This window comes from Triticum dicoccoides, chromosome 3B, assembly GCF_002162155.2.
Source record: "Triticum dicoccoides isolate Atlit2015 ecotype Zavitan chromosome 3B, WEW_v2.0, whole genome shotgun sequence".
NCBI classification, from domain to species: domain Eukaryota; kingdom Viridiplantae; phylum Streptophyta; class Magnoliopsida; order Poales; family Poaceae; genus Triticum; species Triticum dicoccoides.
The window spans coordinates 255,869,615-255,892,629 of record NC_041385.1 but is presented as its reverse complement, the minus strand read 5'-3'; the positions used below and the strand labels follow the sequence as shown (position 1 = coordinate 255,892,629).

At 42.4% G+C, this 23,015-nt stretch overlaps 1 protein-coding gene across 1 annotated transcript; it reads right to left on the bottom strand.

The window, feature by feature from the left end:
• Positions 1-5,337: 5,337 nt before the first annotated feature.
• On the bottom strand, positions 5,338-7,848 carry LOC119275798 (probable splicing factor 3A subunit 1). Its single transcript, XM_037556717.1, has 2 exons — positions 5,951-7,848; positions 5,338-5,867 (listed from the first exon to the last, which is right to left on the bottom strand). The coding sequence occupies exons 1-2, from the start codon at positions 6,953-6,955 to the stop codon at positions 5,598-5,600; spliced, it is 1,275 nt and encodes a 424-aa protein (XP_037412614.1). The 5' UTR covers positions 6,956-7,848; the 3' UTR covers positions 5,338-5,597.
• Positions 7,849-23,015: the final 15,167 nt, after the last annotated feature.

The following is a 23,015-nucleotide window of genomic DNA, read 5'->3' as shown; positions in this document are numbered from 1 at the left end:
TCGGAAAAAAACATCAAATTGACACAAGTTTGCGATGGAGTTGGGACCAAGATCTTGAGGCCTGAGGTTGAAGAAGTGGAGAACATCTCGAAAGAACTTTGACCCAGGAGGTCGAAAGCCCCTGTGTAGATGGACTACAAATATTATAACTTCACCCTCTTGAGGTTGAGGATGAGTCTCTTCTGCTGGCACTCGCCATTCAGTTTCTTCTTGAGTCGGCAAAAATCCTTGGCCTACTAAGTCCTCCAACACTAGCACGAATACGGTCGATCTTGCCCAGTTAATGGCTTTGTTGGTTCTTGGAGGCATCGTGGCGGAAGCAACAACGAAGATCAGCTACAAAAAAATTTAGATCAAACTAAGAATCGGCGAATCATGAAAATGTTTTGAATCATAACAATTGACAGCACAAACTTCAGAATTGACTGAAAGTAACCGGATTTACAAGCCAACCAGTGAGCCGACACGAGACGAGCTAAAATTTCAACAAATTGTGGTCTACGGTGGGTCTATAGGCCGGCCAAAGATTGAGACGGCCGGAGATGTTAATATTGTTTGCGTATGAACACAAGAGAAGCAGAGTTTTCAGCATATGAAGGATTTACGATCTCCAATAGATCCACAAGGCGGTCAAGATCTGAGCCGACATGAGATACATACGTGATTCAAGTGATAGTATATTTCATGTTAAAGCAAGTCATAAACAAAAGTTATAGGGTTCCGCTACGAAAGCGGGTTTAGAAAATGCTAGATAAAGAAGATAAAAAGACCTAGCTACGGCGGGGTCGGTAAGCGCAGAAGAACTAACAAGATCTAATGAGTTTTGCGGAAGGAATCTAGATCAAGAAAAATTACATTGGAATGAAAGTTGACCAGCTTTTGAATACCTCACAATGACAAACGCAGTGGAAGAAATGAGAACTTACAGATATGTGGAAATGGGTCGAGCTTGTAGGAGATTGTGCGGAGGCCGCGTTTCCTCCGACGAAGTTCCAGCAATGGCCTCCCCGATGTTGTGTTCGACGGTTGAACGAGACGGTGAGCTTGAGGTGGCACAGGACGTCGGGGGCGAGAGGACGAAGACGAGGGCGAGAGGAAGAAGTAATAAAAGAGGACCGAGGGGTTTGTCGTGTTTCTACAAGAGTGAGAACCCAAAATGGCAGGCGTGAAGCCACGGGATGCACATTATTTTTTTGCTAAAGGGGCTCCTCGATTCTCGCACCTAACAAGACGGCACATTTCCACTTAAAAGATCCGTTATGACATCATCTGCTGAATTTGGGAAGATGGACAAGTGATGTCACGTTATGGAATGGAACGGAAAGATGCTAAGGCCCTGTTTGGATCATGGGGTTAGAGCTAGTTTGGGTTAGTTGGGGGCTCAAATAATCCAAAAGTATCCAAACAGGGAGGGTTAGAGTGGATAAGTTCCATCTAACCCAACTATCCTGATGGAGATGTGCTTATTTGGGTTAGAGTGGGTTAGAAAATAACTCTAACTCTAACTGTGTTAGAGTATCCGAATAGGGCCTAAGTGTGGAGTCTCCGTAAGTCGGCTAAACCACTTGACTCGGCCAAAGTATCTGGAAAGGAAGAAGCACGGATCGCACGAATAGTTTTCCTGGCTTAACCATGCAGACCCGGGTTGATCTTTGATATTCTTCTTTCCCTCGTTTCTTATTTTGTTTTTCATGTATATAATTTAGCATGGATAAATCCAAGCTAAAAAGGGGGCTAATGTTGGGGATATTTCCTTGCACTATGACCCAATAGGAGGAATGACCCGGCCCAGAGCGCACTGGCTCACGGCTCACCTCAACCTGACGGATCATCACGCCCAATAGATTAAGTAAAGGTCGGCTCGTGGTGACATTTGATGGGCCGGCTTGACGAAGGCCCGAAGATGAGGACTCCTTCCTTGGGAGATCAGTAGAATAGGATGCGGGTCGTAGTACGACCCGGACTATGTTGTAAACGCAGGGACTCAACCTATTATATAAAGGGGAGCCCCTGGGGGAAAGGCTAGGTTACAATCATCGAGAGCTAGGTTAGCGAATCTGCATCCTTGTAATCGAGATTTCTAGCAATATTAATCAAGCAGGAAGTATGTCTTTACCTCCATCGTGAGGGGCTGAACCTGGGTAAACCCGTGTCCTTTGTTTCCCGATCAACCACTCTCAAGCACCCTCCTAGTTGCGATGGCCTCCGGACTTAGTCCTTTCACGAGGACATCTGCCATGACAACCCTCTTGCCCGCATTGGGTGCAAGTATTTGCTTTTGTGTGTGTGCAGGTACTGCTTACTAGGCATTTGCGTGGTTCTCATATTTGTTTGATAACCTTGCTTCCCATTGACGGAAATACTATCTGCTACTATATTGCTTCATCCTTCCTCTTCGGGAAAAATCCTAACGTGGCTCACAAGTAGCACGGGTTCGTCCTGACGTTACTACTTTGGTGTCTATAGGTGGTCGCCAAGCTTGCCTCGAAATCAGAGGCCGGTGGTTTGGATGCTAGGTCGAAGAAGAGAAGGAAAGTGATGGCAGAACCTGTCATGGCGGTGTTACCTTCCCTTTTCCCAAGGGCTAGCGAGATGGGGATAAATGTGCCTGAGGAGACCTGGGTCATGATGGACGCTGTGAGCGAGGAGATGAAGCTCTTCTGATATGCCATCCAGAGGGGTGGCCTCTCTGTGGTGCCGGATTCTCGATAAGGCTTCTTGCTCCTCGGATTCGATTCTTGGTAAGGCTTCTTGCTCCATAGAATCTGTTTTTGTGCTTAAGGTAATGGTATCCCCCGGGACTAAGTGTGGTTCTTGATTGGAAACATGCTTTGTTTTTGTTGTGTATTTTCATTTCTGCCTTGTAGCTCCCGGGTTTATAAAATGCATCTTTCTCCTTTGTCAGGGTCTAGCGAAGCGGAACCACGAACTGGACGCTGACGTCACCAGCTTGCGGCGCACAGAAAACCAAATGAGGACCTGGAACGTCTTTGTGCAAGCGTAGTTCATGAGTCCTCCCTTTATGTATGTTACACCTTTGGCCTTGTAGCTTTGTGTATGGTCGTTGACCCTCTTTTGTCTTGCGGCCCTCGAGCAGGGCGCGCAACTTAGGCATGATCTGGATGAGGCGAACCGCGTGTGTGATGAGGCTCGGGACACTGCGCGGGTTACTGAAGCAGAGCTCGCTAGCCTGAAGGAGACCATGCGCGACTTGGAGGCCTACGGAGTCCCGCGAGGCCAGCTCAAAGAAGGCAAGGGCGAGCAGGGCCGACTTCGCAATGAGGTCAGGACCCTCGAGGCGGAGCTCCAGCGTCGGAGCGAGAACTGCAAAAAGTATGAGGGGGAGATTCTGTAGCTCCGGAAATCCACCTTCGACATGTCCACCGAGCTTCGCCAAGCGCAAAAACACTACGAGATCTGGAGATCGCTGCACAACAAAAGTATTTGATGTCCTTGTCCGTGTGCGTGGAATTTGCAAGTCATGCGTGATCTTATGTGTTCCTTTCCTTCACAGTTTGCCTTCATGAGATTCATATTGAAGATGCTGAGGAGCGGCACCGCAAGGTCGCAGCACGAACTCAGAGGATGAGGGTCGCTCTTGGCTCCGTGGCTGGGATCCTCAGGTACTAGGACCCGACGCTCCCACGAGACTTGAATGGCGTGCTGACGCTACTTCAAGACTCTCCCAACCCGAATGATCGAGTGGCAGTTCTCCAGGGCCTTCGATGGAGCGCGACAAGTTCTAGCCTCGGTCCAGGCTCACTTTCCAGACCTCGACCTAGGGCAACTTGTCAGGACCGAGGTGGGCCAGCGACCGTTAGCCAAAGATGTTCTTCGAGGAGGTCTGAAATGACGCTAAGTTTGCTGCTGGGCCTGCGAGCTGCATGCCATAATTGAAAGAGATAGTCAAGTTGTAACTGGCTCGTGTTGCGCGTGATACACTGTAACTTGAGTTTTATGAAGTGGGAGCCCCTGTCATGGTCCGGTTTGCACGCGCTGGCCAGAGCAGCAGAGCTAGGGTATGATTCTCAACATTTGTTGAAGACTTCTGCTCGCATTGTGTGAAATCTTGGTCAAGGTGCCTAAGGCCATGTTCGGTTAATCGCCTCAGCACTAGGATTGAAGGGGATTGGGGAGGTTTGAGGGGGATTTTGACTTGCAAGGGATTTAATCCCCTTCAAACCTCCTCAAACCCTGCCTAACTGAACCTAAAGGAGGCGATCAGATATACGTAGTAAGCAGTCCTCACAAGAAGCAATATAACTGTTTCTAGCTTAAACTCTGTATAAGCAGTGCAAAAGTAATATGGAAAAACAGTACTAGTTTGGTACACTATGATCTGCGTTAAAGTTCAACCTTGGCGAGTTGCATTACATGAAATGTCAAAAACATACTCCCTCCGTTCCAAAATAGATGACTCAACTTTGTATTAACTTTAGTACAAAGTTGAGTCATTTATTTTGGAACAGAGGGAGTACAAAGAAACAAGAAATCTGGTAAGAACCAATCTATAATCCTGCCTCGAGAAATAAACCATTGTTGGTTGAATGCAATCATTTGGGTTTACTGAATTCCAGTATAGATGAGCTAAGCATTGTCGTGTAAAGACCTATGCTAAACATTACGCAGATATTAATAGCACCATGAAACATGGTTAATACCTCAGCATTTACTGGACATGGTTAATACCTCAGCATTACTGGTCAGGTGCAAAAATAGGACCTAGCTGCCCCACAACACAAGATAACAGGAAAGTTAGTGACTGGTGAACATGAGCATCAGTGCTTATCCAAATCTTGATGAACCAAGCAAAATGAAAATAAGAACATGACCATCAGTGAATACATAATTAAGTCCTTAACAAACAATGTAAACATCAGATACATCACCCACAACTCCATTTGTTAGAACTACAACATAAGCTTTCCACAGACCTTTCATGATAAGCAATTGAAAAGAGAGAGACAGTGTCTTTACTGATGCAATGCGTGCGTGTCCTAGTCCCTACCCTCAAGCTCCAGTGTCCTTTTTCCTTTTTGTGTTTGTTATTGGGTGCTCACTCGGTTTTCCCCAATTAACCGAGCATTGTTAGGTTTTTGGATACGGTTTTCCTTATAAACTGGATCATCTCTATTCCTCTTAATGAAATGCAGGAACCCTTTGCCCTCGCATGAGGTTCTTCAGAAAAGAAAAAAATAAGAGAAAATCTCAGAACATGCCAACATGGGAAATGATAATATGCATTTTCAAGATATCAAGAACGTCTTAGAAGACCAAACAGGAGAAGCTAATACGGCCACCTGAACTCTGGAGCACACTATCAAATAGCCGGGTAGGTATACGTTAGCTCTCGAGTAACACAATGAGAATAACAAGGATAAACATCTCCAAAAATATGTATATAACTATATTAAGAAGCATAGGCAAGTCTGAAAACTAAATAGTGCAAATTATGCTCCTGGCCTTATATGAAAAAACATAATACTAGAATCCAGAAGGCAGCAACTAACAAAAATGATCTCCATGATGGCGATTGAAGCTTGGTTGTAATAAGCATTCCCCGCGTTGCCCCGTAAGTAAACTGGGATAAGAAAAACTCATTTCTTTCTCCCACCGCGCTCTCTCAGAGTTAGATTGATCACCACCCCAGGGCCAACATTGTAATAAGCAAGAGAAAGATTGTCTTTGAGGAAACTAGTTCTCACACTCAACTTCTGCTTATTAGCAGGAAGCTGCAGCTCTCCAGCAATCTGCTCCTTCAGACTGCCGACTGTGTCTGAGAGTGACTGGACAGAGATCTCCAAAACTTGGCCTCGCAAGCTTCCTTCATCGAGGTTGGGTACAGAAACCAAGATGCGCGCAGGGCCCTGTAGAAATAAGTAAATTAGCATGACACTGCAGGATAATAAGAGAAGTAATTAGAGTTGAAACATATGAAAAGAAACATTACCGGATGCTGAACAAGAAACTGCTCAACTGGGATCAGAGAAGCATCATCTGTTCTCTGCCTCTTAGGTTCTGGTTCCTCAGGTAGAGGTGGCTGCTCCTCGGCAGGTGGTTGTGGAGGCAAAGGTGGTGGAGCCTGGGGGATTCCGATGGGGTTGACCATGGTTGGCGTGGTCTGCATGTGCGGGGGTGGCGGCATAGGGAACCTTGGTGGACCAGGCATGAACTGAGTAATATGGCCTGGACGAGGGGGGATATTTTTTGGCATAGGACCCATGGGACCTGACATCCTAATCATCTGTGGGTGCATGTTGGACATCATATGTGGAACTCCTTGCTTATGATGAGCTGGGGTTTGGAGATGATAAGGCATTCGATTTGGTGTAAATCGGGGAACATTAACCAAAGAAAGTGGTTGAGGAGGCTGGGGCAACGGCATGACAAACCGGGGAAGTGGAGCTGGACCTGGAACATTTGAGGCATCAACTTGTTCTTCACCACCCATAGACATTGCCTGAGTGGCAGTTTGACCAATGCTACCAGAATGACCATCCCAAATAACCTGCTTTGGCTGCTCATCCTTTTTCTTTTCAATTTCTGCCTTGACGGCATTAGAAACCTCTTCCTCAGTTGTTCCAAATATGTCTGGCCTTGTCCGTGCAAGACCAACAATGTTATTGACGACCTCATCATCTGGAGCAAGCGTGGTCTCCTTAATCTTGGCCAGCATTCTTTCCTTCTGTTCCTTGTACTTCGGGTCAATGAGCGAGATGCGCATGTGTTCCCCCATCTCGCTAATCGGAATGAGCTCTCCGGTTATTGTTGAAACAACAAACTTGGTCGGGTCCCTCGCCGTAGGGATCCTCTCCTCGGGCCTCTTATAGTTCTTGACAATTCTCATAGGCGGCTCCTGATCACCGGCCACCCTAACTTGTGCTCCTCCTCCGTTCTCCTCAAGCCTTGCTGCCTTCATTCCTTCCTCAACAAGTTGCATATCCTCCTCATCCATCTACATCTCAACATCCTTAGCTGGTTCAGCCAATTCCATGGGTTCCTCCTCTCCCAAGGTCTCCATCCTCTTCCGGCGCTTCAATTCTTCTAGCGTAGGCGGGGCAGGTAGCCCCTCATATTCATCATCTGCGAACTCAATTGTCGCAACAACAACAAAATCATGCCAATCAATCATCGACATCTGCACCCTCTCCAGCTCAAGTTCATCCTCTGCCTGTTGCTTCGCCTGCTCCTATGATCGGTCCCACTCCAGCCGATTCAGGCACCGCTCCAGCACAGTGGTGAGGTCTATCGACCCCTCCTGCATCTCCTTTGTCAGTGCAGGCACACCCTCATCCGGGCTCAGCACCCTCGAGTACACGTCGGCAAACATGGTGAAGAAAGGAAACATGCTGTGCGTGGGTCGGATTAAGTTAAACTGCGAGTTGGTGCTCTCTCGGTGTGCCAGGCTCGTCAGGAAGTTCTTCCCATTCCGAGCCACGAACTGTGCAGTCAGCTTGATGATGTCGAGCTCCTCCCCAGTGATACCCTCAGGCAGCCGCACCATGTAGAGCTCAGCCTTGGGTGGCACCAGCACCTTGATCAGCGGTGCCACACAGAAGGGCGCAGAGTGGTCGGGCTTGTCATCGGCGCCATCAGCAGAGTCGGACGGGAGAGGCTGGCCGTCCTCGGACTCCGGCACGGCGTAGGCATCAGTGACGGGCGAATGTTCGGCGATCTCAAAGACGCGGTGCTGGTAGTAGGCGTGGTAGGGGTTGGAGGGCTGGAGGAAACTGAACTTGGCATTGCCCTGGTTGTGGGCGACGATGCGGCGCTTGAACTCGGCCCCGTTATTAACGACGAAGGTGGCCGTTTTCTCGACAATCACCCGGATGTCCGGCGGAGGGTGGATGATGCCGATGGTGCGCGTGTGGGTGGACACCGTCGGCGCGGGCTCGGGCTTCGAGGGGGCGACGCCGATGGACTAGGGAACAATCTGCAGTTGCTGCTGGTGGTCTCCGGCGTCCGGGGAGGAGAGGAGCGGCATGGTGGCCACCGCGGGGGCTCCCGTCGCGGCGGCCTCTAGGGTTTCGGCGACTGGACGAGGGTTTAGACCGGAATCGACGGCGGCGCCAGCGACGCAGGAGGATCGGAGGCGTGGGATCCGGGTTGGAGGGGTGCGGGACTCGAACTTGCTTCGGCTTGTTTGGTTTAGCCAGGATCGCAGCCGATCTGCGTGGTTCAATCCGGCCAGGGACGATTCCGGGCCAGGCCCATGCGTGTTTCGGCTGACTTGACTAGGGGCAGGTTTCTTATATGACGCTTGTTAGCGTCAAATCTTCGCAGAGCGAGCAACCCGTCGCTTCCACTTGGAACGGCCCATCATTCGGCTTCGGTCTTGTTTCTTCCTTGCAGGATCCTTGGGCCAAGAGGTTTCTGGCCGGTTTTGGGAACCTTTTAGAAGATTCCTTGAATGTGTTTTTTCTGTTTTGTTTTTAACCGGGTTTTTTCGACTTCTTTTCCTTTTTTTGCTTATTTCTTTCTTTACTTTACTTTTTTCTCTTTTTTTTGCTGTTTCTTTTCTCTGTTTTCCATTTGGTAGTATATAAAACGTCCACCGTGTATTAAAAAATGTTCATCATATATTAAAAATTAATTCACCATATATAATGAAAAATTTCACCATGCATTATGTAAACATTCATCGTATATTAAGAAATTGTTCACTTTGTATTTTAAACTTGTTTATCATATATTAAGAAATTGTTCAACGTATACTACAATATGTTCATTGTGTATTTTGAAAACATGTTCAACATATACAAAAATGTTCAATGTGTTTTTACAATTTTTTTGGCATATATCACAAAAATATTCAATGTTAATTTAAAATTGTTGAGCCTATATAAAAAATTGTTCATGTTTACAATTTTTGTTCACTTTTCCCATAATTGTTCTCGTTTAGAAGTTGTTCGAATTTTGAAAAAAAATCTTCAGACTTTCAAACATTATTCGCATTTTTTAAGGAAATTTGTTCACATTTTCTCAATAAATGTTGGAACTCTCCGAAAAACGGGTCCGCCGCAGTAGTCGCTAGTTTGTAGCGTGCAGGCAGGAGTTCGAGTCCAGGTCCCTGCTTTCTAATTTAATTTTCATGAGTTTTTACATTCAGTGCCTACACATACAAAAGCAAATATTTGCACGCAACGCGGGCAAGAGGGTTGTCAACCCCCTTGAACTTGTTACTTGCAAAGATTGAATCTTGTATGGATAGATATATAAATTGTAGAATAAAATAAAAGTAACACCTTAAGCAAGATGACATGATGTAGACAAAGTAAACCCAATGAATATGAATAAACCCCGTTGTTTTACCCTTAATGGCAACAATATTGATATGTGTCTTGTCCCCTACTTTGTAACTGGATATAGAGCACTGATGACCCACAAGTATAGGGGATCTATCATAGCCTTTCGATAAGTAAGAGTGTCGAACCCAACAAGGAGCAGAAGGAAATGACAAACGGTTTTCAGCAAGGTTTTCTCTGCAAGCACTAAAATTATCGATAACAGATAGTTGTGTGATAAGATAATTCGTAATGGGTAACAAGTAACAAAAGTAACTAAGATGCAGCAAGGTGGCCCAATCCTTTTTGTAACAAAGGACAAGCCTGGACGAACTCTTATATAAAACAAAGCGCTTCCGAGGACACATGGGAATTACTGTCAAGCTAGTTTTCATCATGCTCATATGATTCGCGTCCATTACTTTGATAATTTGATATGTGGGTGGACCGGTGCTTGGGTGTTGTCCTTCCTTAGACAAGCCTCCCACTTATGATTGACCCCTCTCGCAAGCATCCGCAACTACGAAAGAAGAATTAAGATAAATCTAACCATAACATGAAACATATGGATCCAAATCAGCCCCTTACGAAGCAACTCATAAACTAGGGTTTAAGCTTCTGTCACTCTAGCAACCCATCATCTACTTATTACTTCCCAATGCCTTCCCCTAGGCCCAAATCATGGTGAAGTTCCATGTAGTCGACGTTCACATAACACCACTAGATAAGAGACAACATACATCTCATCAAAATATCAAACGAATACCAAATTCACATGATTACTTATAACAAGACTTCTCCCATGTCCTCAGGAACAAACATAACTACTCACAAAGCATATTCATGTTCATAATCAAAGAAATATTAATTATCATTAAGGATCTGAACATATGATCTTCCACCGAATAAACCAACTAATATCAACTACAAGGAGTAATCAACACTACTAGCAACCCATAGGTACCAATCTGAGGTCTTGAGACAGAGATCGGATACAAGAGATGAACTAGGGTTTGAGAGGAGATGGTGTTGGTGAAGATGTTGATGGAGATTGAACCCCTCTCGATGAAAGGATCGTTGGTGATGACGATGGCTTTGATTTCCCCCTCCCGAAGGAAAGTTTCCCCGGCAGAACAACTCCATCGGAGCCCTAGATTGGTTCAGCACAGGTTCCGCCTCGAGACGGCGACGCTTCATCCCAAAAGCTTTCTTCTCATTTTTTCCACGTCAAAACACACCATATAGCATAAGATGGGCGCCGGGGGCCTGCCAGGTGGCCCACAAGGCAGGGGGCGCACCCAGGCGGTAGGGCACGCCCCCACCCTTGTGGATGGCTGGTGGCCCCCCTCTGGTGCTTTCTTCGCCCAATATTTTTATTAATTCCAAAATGACTCTCCGTGAAGTTTCAGGACTTTTGGAGTTGTGTAGAATAGGTATCTAATATTTGCTCCTTTTTCTAGTCCAGAATTCCAGTTGCCGGCATTCTCCCTCTTCATGTAAACCTTGTAAAATAAGAGAGAAAAGGCATAAGTATTGTGCTATAATGTGTAATAATAGCCCATAATGCAATAAATATCAATATAAAAGCATGATGCAAAATGGACGTATTAACTCCCCCAAGCTTAGACCTTGCTTGTCCTCAAGCGAAAGCCGAAATCGAAAAATATGTCCACATGTTTAGAGATAGAGGTGTCGATAAAATAAAATACGGACATGAGGGCATCATGATCATCTTTAGAACAACAACATATAATGTCATATAATTTCTTATGCCAAAGTAACAATTCGTTCACAAGGTAAAGTATGAATCAAAAACTTCATTGAAAACCAACAAAATATTATCTCAGTCATTGAAGCAATTGCAATTTATCATAACATCGGTAAGAGTCAATTTAAGAGCTTTTCAGCAAGTCCACATGCTCAACTATCATTTAGTCTTTCACAATTCCTAACACTTACGCGATATTTATGGGTTCAAAGCTTCAATTGGACACAGAAAAGATAAATGCTTATAGTTTCGCCTCCCAACCTTTTACCTCAAGGGTAATGTCAACAATAATACTTTATGATAACCTACATCCGAGTGGATATATATATATATATATATGGATCTTTCTCCAACACATAGTGCTTGCCAAAAGGAAAAAGTGTAAAAAGGAAAGGTGAAGATCACCATGACTTTTGTATAAGGGTGGAAGATAAAAGTAAAAGATAGGCCCTTCGCGGAGGGAATCAGAGGTTGTCATGCACTTTTATAGTTGGATGCACAAAATCTTAATGCAAAAGAACGTCACTTTATATTGCCGCTTGTGATGAAGAACTTTATGATGCAGTCTGTCTCTTTTATTTCTTCCATATCACAAGTTCGTATAAAGCTTATTTTCTTCACACTAATAGATCATACATATTTAAAGAGCAATTTTTATTGCTTGCACAGATGACAACTTACTTGAAGGATCTTACTCAATCCATAGGTAGGTATGGTATCCATAGGTAGGTATGGTGGACTCTCATGGCAAAACTGGGTTTAAGGGACGTTTGGATGCACAAGTAGTATCTCTACTTGGTGCAAAGGATTTGTCTAGCATAAGAGGGAAAAGCAAGCTCAACATGTTGGAGGATCCATGACAATATAACTTCTATTCGGATATAAGAAAACATAACCCATTATGTTGTCTTCCTTGTCCAACATCAACTTTTTAGCATGTCATATTTGAATGAGTGCTCACAATTACAAAAGATGTCCAAGATAGTATATTTATATGTAAAACCTCTCTTTCTTTATTACTTCCTATTAATTACAACAATGACGAAAACTATTTCTGTCAACTCTCAACAATTTTTATTCATCATACTCTTTATATGTGAAGTCATTACTCTCCATAAGATCAATACATGATCCTTTTTTATTTCTTTTTATCTCTTTTTCTTATTTTTATACCCTTAAAATAATAGCAAGAAAGCAAAGCCCTCAACTCGAAACTACTCATTATTATATAGCTCACGGACTCGATTACATAGATAGATCTCTAAACAAAACTCAAAGCTAGATCATACTAAAATTTAATTCTACTAGATCAAGATATAACCAAAAGGACCAAATAAGAAAACGATAAAAGTAAAGGTATGATGGTGATACGATACCGGGGCACCTCCCCCAAGCTTGGCAGTTGCCAAGGGGAGTGCCCATACCCATGTATTTATGTCTCTTTCTTAGGAGGTAGTGATGATGGAGTTGTTGATGAAGTAGGCTTGTGATACGTCTATTTTGCATCATGTTTTCCTACTATTATTTATGATGTTTTATTGCATAATAATGCTTTTTGGAGTAATTCTAATGCCTTTTCTCTCATAATATGCAAGGTATACACAAAGGGGGGAATTCTGGTAGCTGGAAATCTGGACCTGAAAAAGCTACGTCAAGCTACCTATTCTGCACAACTCCAAATGAGCTGAAACTCCACGAGGATTTTTATGGAATATTTAAGAATTATTGGAGCAAATAAGTACCAGAGGGGGGCCACCAGGCGGGCACAACCCACCTGGGTGCGCCAGGAGGCCCAAGCGCGCCCTGGTGGGTGTTGCCCTCCTCGGCCCACCTCTGGTGCCCATCTTCAGGTATATAGGTCATTTTGACCTAAAATAATTGATAGGGGGACTTTCGGGATGAAGCATCGCCGTCTCGAGGTGGAACTTGGGCAGGAGCACTTTTGCCCTCTAGTGGAGCGATTCCGTCGGGGAAACTTCCCTCCCGGAGGGGGAAATCATCGTCATCATCATCACCAACAACTCTCCCATCTTGGGGAGGGCTATCTTCATCAACATCTTCAACAACACCAACTCCTCTCAACCCCTACTTCATCTCTTGTGTTCAATCTTTGTATTGGAACTATAGATGGGTGCTTGTGGGTGACTAGTAGTGTTGATTACATCTTGTAGTTGATTACTATATGGTTTATTTGGTGGAAGATTGTATGTTCAGATGCATTATGCTATTTAATACCCCTCTTATCTTGATCATGATTATCATTTGTGAGTAGTTACTTTCGTTCTTGAGGTCACGGGAGAAATCATGTTGCAAGTAATCATGTGAACTTGATATGTGTTCGATATTTTGATGATATGTATGTTGTCATTCTCTTAGTGGTGTCATGTGAATGTCGACTACATGACACTTCACCATATTTGGGCCTAAGGGAATGCATTGTGGAGTAGTTATTATATGATGGGTTGCGAGAGTGGCAGAAGCTTAAACCCCAGTTTATGCGCTATTCCGTAAGGGGCCGATTGGATCCAAAAGTTTAATGCTATGGTTAGAATTTATTCTTAATACTTTTCTCATAGTTGCGGATGCTTGTGAGAGGGTTAATCCTAAGTAGGCGGTTTGTTCAAGTAAGAACAGCACCTAAGCACCGGTCCACCCACGTATCAAATTATCAAAGTAACAAACACGAATTAAGCCAACATGATGAAAGTGACTAGATGAAATTCCCGTGTACCCTCAAGAACACTTTGCTTATTATAAGAGACCGTTTTGGCATGTCCTTTGCCTCAAAAGGACTGGGATACCTTGATGCACTTTTGTTACAACTATCGTTACTTGCTCGTTACAAATTATCTTGCTATCAAACTACTCCGCTACTTACAATTTTAGCACTTGCAGACATTACCTTGCTGAAAACCACTTGTCATTTCCTTCTGCTCCTTGTTGGGTTCGACACTCTTACTTATCAAAAAAGGCTACAATTGACCCCATATACTTGTAGGTCATCAAGGCTATTTTCTGGCGCCGTTGCCGGGGAGTGAAGCGCTCTTGGTAAGTGGAAATTGGTAAGGAAACATTATTACTATGTGCTGAAATTTATTGTCACTTGCTACTATGGAAAACAATCCTTTGAGGGGTTTGTTCAGGGTATCTTCCCCTCGACTGGAACCACAATTAGTTGCCCCTCAATCTATTGCACCTACTGAAAATATTGAATATGAAATTCCTTCGGGTATGGTAGAACAACTGCTGGCTAATCCTTATGCAGGAGATGGAACCAAACATCCTGATATGCTCTTGATATATGTGGATGAAATTTATGGATTGTTTAAGCTCGCAAGTTTGCCAGGAGATGAAGCTAAGAAGGTGGTTTTACTTTTATCTTTGAAGGGAAAATCATTGACATGGTATAGGCTATGCGATGATATCGGATCTTGGAACTGGAATCAGTTGAAATTGGAATTTCATCAAAAAAATATCTACGCATCTAGTTCATCGTGATCGGAATTATATATATAATTTTTGGCCTCGTGAAGGCGAAAGTCTCGCTCTAGCTTGGGGGAGGCTTAAGTGAATGTTATATTCATGCCCCAATCATGAGCTCTCAAGAGAAATTATTATTCATAATTTTTATGCTCGACTTTCTTGTAATGATCAATCCATGCTCGATACTTCTTGTACTGGTTCTTTTATGAAAAATTCTTTTATGAAAAATAATATTGAATTAAATGAAACTCTAAAGATTGGGAACTCGATGAAGGTAAAGAGTCAGGTATTGAACCTAAGTTTGATTATGTTAAATCTTTTATGAATACCGATGCTTTTCAAAAGTTTAGCACTAAATATGGACTTGACTCTGAGATAGTAGCTTCCTTTTGTGAATCTTTTGCTACTCATGTTGATCTCCCTAAGGAGAAGTGGTTTAAATATCATCCACCTATTAAAGAAGAAGTTAAAGAACCGGTAAAAGCTAAAGAAGAAACTATCGTTTACAATGTTGATCCAGTTGTTCCCACAACTTATATTGAAAACCACCTTTCCCTGTTTGGATGAAGGAACATGCTAAAGCTTCAACTGTGGTTAACAAAAGTTATGTTAGAACACCAAAACTAGATGAACAAATCGGAGTTGAACCTAGTGTTGTTATAATTAAAGATCTCTTAGTCGATAATATTGATGGGCATGTTATTTACTTCTGTGATAAAGCTTCTAGAATTGCCAAACCTGATAAAAAGGATAAACATAGACCAGTTGTTGGCATGCCTGTTGTCTCAGTTAAGATAGGAGATCACTGTTATCATGGGTTATGTGACCTAGGTGCTAGTGTGAGTGCTATTCCTTTTTCCCTATATGAAGAAATTAAGAATGAAATAGCACCTACTGAAATAGAAGGCATAGATGTCACTATTAAACTTGACAATAGAGATACTATATCACCAATTGGGATTCTTAGAGATGTTGAAGGCTTGTGTGGGAAAATAAAATACCCTACTGATTTTCTTGTTCTTAGCTCCCCACAAGATGACTTTTGTCTCATTATCTTCGGTAGACCTTTCTTGAACACCATCAATGCCAAATAGATTGTAAGAAACAAATTGTCGGTGTTAGCTTTGGTGATGAATCTCATGAATTTAATTTTTTCCAAGTTTAGTAGACAACCTCATAAGAAAGATTTGCCTAGTAAGGATGAAATTATTGGTCTTGCTTCTATTGTTGTACCTCCTACTAATCCTTTGGAACAATGTTTGCTAGACCATGAAAATGATTTTCATATGCATGAAAGAAATCAAATAGATAGAATCTTTTTCGAGCAACAACCTCTGCTTAAAAAAATTTCCTATTGAAACTCTAGGAGGTCCTCCTCCACCTAAAGGTGATCCTGTGTTTGAACTAAAACAATTGCCAGACACTTTGAAATATACTTACCTTGATTAGAAAAAGATATATCCTGTTATTATTAGTGCTAACCTTTCAGAACATGAAGAAGAAAGATTATTAAAAGTTCTAAGGAAGCACAGAGCTGCTATCAGATATACTCTTGATGACATTAAGGGCATTAGTCCCACTCTGTGTCAGCACAAGATTAATATGGAACCCGATGCTAAACCCGTTGTTTATCACCAATGTCGGTTAAATCTGAAGATGAAAGAAGTGGTAAGAACGGAATATTGAAACTTCTGGAAGCAGGTATAATCTATCCTATAGCTGATAGTATATGGGTAAGTCATGTTCATTGTGTCCCTAAGAAGGGAGGTATTATTGTTGTTCCTAATGATAAGAAAGAGCTCATTCCACAAAGAATTGTCACAGGCTATAGGGTGGTAATTGATTATAGAAAATTAAACAAAGCAACTAGAAAAGATCATTACCCTCTGCCCTTTATTGATCAAATGTTAGAAAGATTATCTAAGAACACACATATTTGCTTCCTTGATGGATATTCTGGTTTTTCACAAATACCTGTTTTAGAACCTGATCAAGAAAATACCACTTTTACTTGTCCTTTTGGAACTTTTGCTTATAGACGTATGCCTTTTGGTTTATGTAATACACCTACTACCTTTCAAAGATGTATGACTGCTATATTCTTTGATTTTTGTGAAAAGATTGTTGAGGTTTTCATGGATGACTTTTCCATTTATGGGAAGTCTTTTGATGATTGTTTAAGCAATCTTGATCGAGTTTTGCATAGGTGTGAACAAACAAATCTTGACTTGAATTGGGAGAAGTGCCACTTTATGATTAACGAAGGTATTGTTTTGGGCCATAAATTTTCTGATAGAGGAATTGAAGTGGACAAGGCCAAGGTTGATGCAATTGAGAAAATACCATGCCCTAAAGATATCAAAGCTATTCGTAGTTTCCTTGGTCATGTTGGTTTCCATAGGAGGTTTATCAAAGACTTATCCAAAATTTGTAGGCCTCTTACGAATCTTTTGCAAAAGGACATTCCCTTTGTTTTTGATGATGATTGTTTAGAAGCCTTTGAAACACTAAGGAAAGCCTTAATTACTGTACCTATTGTTCAACCACCTGATTGGAACTTGCCTTTTGAGATTATGTGTGATGCTAGCGATTATGATGTTGGTGCTATTCTAGGACAAAGAGTTGATAAGAAACTGAATGTTATTCATTATGTTAGTAAAACTCTAGACAGTGCTCAAAGAAATTATGCTACTACTGAAAAAATTCTTACAAGTGGTGTTTGCTTGTGATAAATTCAGATCTTAAATTGTTGATTCTAAAGTAATTGTTCATACCGATCATGCTGCTGCCATAAAATATCTTATGGAAAAGAAAGATGCTAAACCTAGACTCATTAGATGGATTCTACTGCTACAAGAATTTTATTTGCATATTACTCATAGGAAAGGGGGCGGAGAACCCCGTAGCTGATAACTTGTCTAGGCTTGAAATTATTCTTGATGACCCACAACCTATTAATGATAGCGTTCCTGATGAACAACTAGCTGCAATAAATACTTCTAATAGTACACCTTGGTATGCTGACTATGCTAATTATATTGTTGCTAAATACATACCACCTAGTTTCACATACCAACACAAAAAAAAATTCTTCTATGATTTAAGACATTACTTTTGGGATGACCCACGTCTTTATAAAGAAGGAGTAGATGGTATTATTAGACGTTGTGTACCTGAGCATGAACAGGAACAAATCCTATGGAAATGCCACTCTAAGGCTTATGGAGGACATCATGTGGGATACAGAACCGCTCATAAGGTATTGTAATCTGGTTTTTATTGACCTACTCTCTTCAAGGATGCCCGTAAGTTTATCTCATCTTGTGATGAATGCCAAAGAATAGGTAATATCAGTAAGCGTCAAGAAATACCTATGAATTATTCACTTGCTATTGAACCATTTGATGTTTGGGGATTTGATTTCATGGGACATTTTCCTTCCTCTAATGGGTATACACATATTTTGGTTGTTGTTGATTATGTTACTAAATGGGTAGAAGCTATTCCAACCAGTAGTGCTGATCACAACACCTCTATTAAAATGCTTAAGGAAGTTATTTTCCCAAGGTTTGGAGTCCCTAGATATTTAATGACTGATGGTGGTTCACACTTTATTCATGGTGCTTTCCGTAAAATGCTTGCTAAGTATGATGTTAACCATAGAATTGCATCACCTTATAATCCTCAGTCTAGTGGTCAAATTGAACTTAGCAATAGAGAAATAAAACTAATCTTACAAAAGACTGACAATAGGTCCCGGAAGAATTGGTCTATGAAATTAGATGATGCACTTTGGGCTTACAGAACAGCTTATAAAAATCCTATGGGTATGTCTCTATATAAAATGGTCTATGGAAAAGCTTGTCATTTTCCTCTTGAGTTAGAACATAAAGCATTTTGGGCAATTAAAGAACTCAATTATGATTTCAAACTTGCTGGTGAAAAGAGGCTATTTGATATTAGCTCATTAGATGAATGGAGAACCCAAGCTTATGAAAATGCAAAGTTATTCAAAGAAAAAGTTAAAAGATGGCATGACAAAAGAATCCAGAAGTGTGAGTTCAAAGTTGGAGAATATGTTATTTTGTACAACTCTCGTTTCAGATTCTTTGCAGGAAAACTCCTCTCCAAATGGGAAGGACCCTATTGAAGGAAATATGCCCTAGAGGCAATAAGAAAGTTATTATTTATTTCCTTATTTCATGATAAATGTTTATTATTCATGCTAGAATTGTATTAACCAGAAACTTGGTACATGTGTGAATACATAGACAAAACATATTGTCCCTAGTATGCCTCTACTTGACTAGTTCGTTAATCAAAGATGGTTATGTTTCATAACCATAGACATGTGTTGTCATTTGATGAACGGTATCACATCATTAGGAGAATGATGTGATGGACATGACCCATCCGTTAGCTTAGCATTGTGACCATTACAATTTCATTGCTACTGCTTTCTTCATGACTAATACAAGTTCCTCGGACTATGAGATTATGCAACTCCCGAATACCGGAGGAACACTTTGTGTGCTACCAAACGTCACAATGTAAATGGGTGATTATAAAAGGTGCTCTAAAGGTGTCTCCGAAGGTGTTTGTTGGGTTGGCATAGATCGAGATTAGAATTTGTCACTCCGTGTTTTGGAGAGGTATCTCTGGGCTCTCTCGGTAATACTCATCACTATAAGCCTTGCAAGCATTGTGACTAATGAGTTAGTTGTGGGATGAAGTATTATGGAACGAGTAAATAGACATGCCGGTAACGAGATTAAACTAGGTCTGATGATACCGACGATCGAATCTCAGGCAAGTAACATACCGATGATAAAGGGAACAACGTATGTTGTTATGCGGTTTGACCGATAAAGATCTTCGTAGAACATGTAGGAACGAATATGAGCATCCAGGTTCCTCTATTGGTTATTGACCGGAGACGTGTCTCGGTCATGTCTACATAGTTCTCGAACCCGTAGGGTCCGCACGCTTAACGTTCGATGACGATTGGTATTATGAGTTTATGTGATTTCATGTACTGAAGGTTGTTCGGAGTTTCGAATGAGATCACGGACATGATGAGGAGTCTCGAAATGGTCGAGACATAAAGATTGATATATTGGAAGACTATATTCGGACACCGGAAATGTTCCGAGGTGTATCGGGTATTTTTCGAAATACCGGGGGGTTACCGGAACCCCCCGGGGGGTTAATGGGCCTCATGGACCAAGTGGTGGAAGAGAGGAGGCAGGCCAAGGTGTGGCGCGCCCCCCTAGCCCAAACCGAATTGGACTAGGGGGGTCGTCCCCTTTCCTTCTCTCCTCCCCCTCCTTCCCCCTTCTCCTTGTTAGAATAGGAAAGGGGGGCCGATTCCTACTTGGAGTAGGATTGCCCCCCATGGCGCGCCTCCTCCCCTGTCCGGCATCCTCCTCCCTCCCTCCTTTATATTTGGGGGAGGGGGCACCCTAAGGACACACAAGTTGGTCTTTAGCCGTGTGCGGTGCCCCCCTCCACAGTTTTCCACCTCGGTCATATCGTCGTAGTGCTTAGGCGAAGCCCTACGCCGGTAACTTCATCATCACCGTCACCATGCCGTCGTGTTGACGGAACTCTCCCTCGGTCTCAGCTGGATCTAGAGTTCGAGGGACGTCACCGAGCTGAACATGTCTAGATCGCGTAGGTGTCGTGCGTTCGGTACTTGATCGGTTGGATCGCGAAGACATTCGACTACATCAACCGCGTTACTTAACGCTTCCGCTTTCGGTCTATGAGGGTACATGGACACACTCTCCCCTCTCGTTGCTATGCATCACCTAGATAGATCTTGCGTGATCGTAGGAATTTTTTTGAAATTACTGTGTTCCCAACAGTGGTATCAGAGCCAGTTTTATGCGTAGATGTTATATGCACGAGTAGAACACAAAGATTTGTGGGTGATAATAGTCATACTGCTTACCACCAACGTCTTACTTTGATTCGGCGCTATTGTTGGATGAAGCGGCCCGGACCGATATTACATAACTGCATTCATGAGACTGGTTCTACTGACGTACTTTTGCACAAAGGTGGCTGGCGGGTGTCTGTTTCTCCAACTTTAGTTGAATCGAGTTTGACAACGGTCGGTCCTTGTTGAAGGTTAAAACAACAGACTTGACGAAAAATCATTGTGGTTTTGATGCGTAGGTAAGAACGGTTCTTGCTAGAAGCCCGTAGTAGCCACAGAAAACTGGCAACAACAAAGTAGATGACGTCTAACTTGTTTTTGCAGGGCTTGCTGTGATGTGATATGGTCAAGGCATGATGTGATATAAATTGTTGTATGAGATGATCAGGTTTTGTAACAAAGATATCGGCAACTGGCATGAGCCATATGGTTGTCGCTTTATTGTATTCAATGCAATCGCCATGTAATTGTTTTACTTTATCACTAAATGGTAGTGGTAGTCTTAGTAACAATAGTTGGCGAGACGACAACAATGCTTCGATGGAGATCAAGGTGTCGCGCTGGTGATGATGGAGATCATGACGATGCTTCGGTGATGGAGATCATGAGCACAAGATGACGATGGCCATATCATGTCACATATTTTGATTGCATGTGATGTTTATCTTTTGTGCATCTTATTTTGCTTAGTACGGTGGTAGCATTATAAGATGATCCCCTACTAAATTTCAAGGTATAAGTGTTCTCCCTGAGTATGCACCGTTGCTACAGTTCGTCGTGCCGAGACACCACGTGATGATCGGGTGTGATAAGCTCAACGTTCACCTACAACAGGTGCAAGCCAATTCTGCACACGCAGAAATACTCGGGTTAAACTTGACGAGCCTAGCATATGCAGATATGGCCTCGAAACACTGGAGACCGAAAGGTCGAGCGTAAATCATATAGTAGATATGATCAACATAGTGATGTTCACCATTGAAAAATACTCCATCTCACGTGATGATTGGACATGGTTTAGTTGATATGGATCACGTGATCACTTAGATGATTAGAGGGATGTCTATCTAAGTGGGAGTTCTTAAGTAATATGATTAATTGAACTTTAATTTATCATGAACTTACTCCTGATAGTTATTTTGCATGTCTATGTTATTGTAGATCAATGGCCCGTGCTACCGTTCCTTTGAATATTAATGCATCCCTAAAGAAAGCTAAGTTGAAAGATGATGGCAGCAACTACACGGACTGGGTCCGTAACTTGAGGATTATCGTCATTGCTGCATAGAAGAATTACGTCCTAGAAGCACCATTGGGTGACAGGCCTACTGCAGATGCTACTGACGACGTTGTTAGATAATAACGAGAATAAAACGAGACAAAGAGACACGGATTTTTACGTGGAAACCCTTGCGGGAGAAAACCATGGAACGCATGAAGGCGTATCACTATAATTGGGAGGAGTATTACATTACACGAGAGGACAAACGCTCTACGTGCTAATCTGGTGGAGATCTCTCTCTCTCATCTATTCTATGACTAGCCGGTACTATATAAAGGGGCAAACAACTCTCTTTCTTGGTGGACACGAAACAGAGTTGTAGTCATGCTACGTCTAGCACGGTTGGCATGCCGTAGTCCGGTAGGACTCCATCTGTAGTACAACACTTGTATGGGATTTGGAACACAATAAAATAACGCTCCACCTTGAGACGAAATCCCTTACAATAATCATAGATAGCATCAACTCCTCAATTAAAGTCATCACAAGTAAACCTTGTGCCTGGAAACGCCCATAGGACTAATAAACTTCTCATGAAGTCATATTGAGAAAATCAATCAGTAGGTCTTCCAGAAAATAGCACAACTATCAACAAAGCAGACTAACAAAACTTGGTCTCCCAATAAAAGTCTGAGTCTGTGCCACTGACGTAAAAAAACTGAAACTGCTCAATCCAAATGACATAAGTCATCATATCTCTTGTGGTGCCTGAACGAGCGCATAGCTCATAGTGCGACATCTTGGTGCACATCGCATTGTGAAGAACTCATCTCATGGAATCTGGACGTGCTTCAAAACAGAAAGCACAAACCTCGGCAAACAATACTCATGCAAGAGCATATGGTACGGATGGCATCGCGTGCACCCCAAAACTACCGACCTATAATGGTTAATGAAAAATCCATGACATGGTCATAAACTGTCCTTGTAGAACAACTGTCGGATGAAGGAACCATCTTAACATGCAACGGAGTTTCAACTCTGCAATAGACCCCTCTTGAAAGAGCAAAGACAACTAAATTGCACTTGAAACTTAACAACGCTAAATGTTGTAGTATCTAGCAGAAACAAATCAATCTCCTTCTTGCGCCTCAACTGATTCTCATCACGAACATGAATATCAAAACAAAACCTTCACATGCATAACAGCAAAATACTATGGAGAGAATAGAGTATATGCTGGCTACCAACAGGCTTAATCATTACCTCCTCCATACCCTTTTTTCTTGATAATTGAATTGTGTTCTTCAAATAACT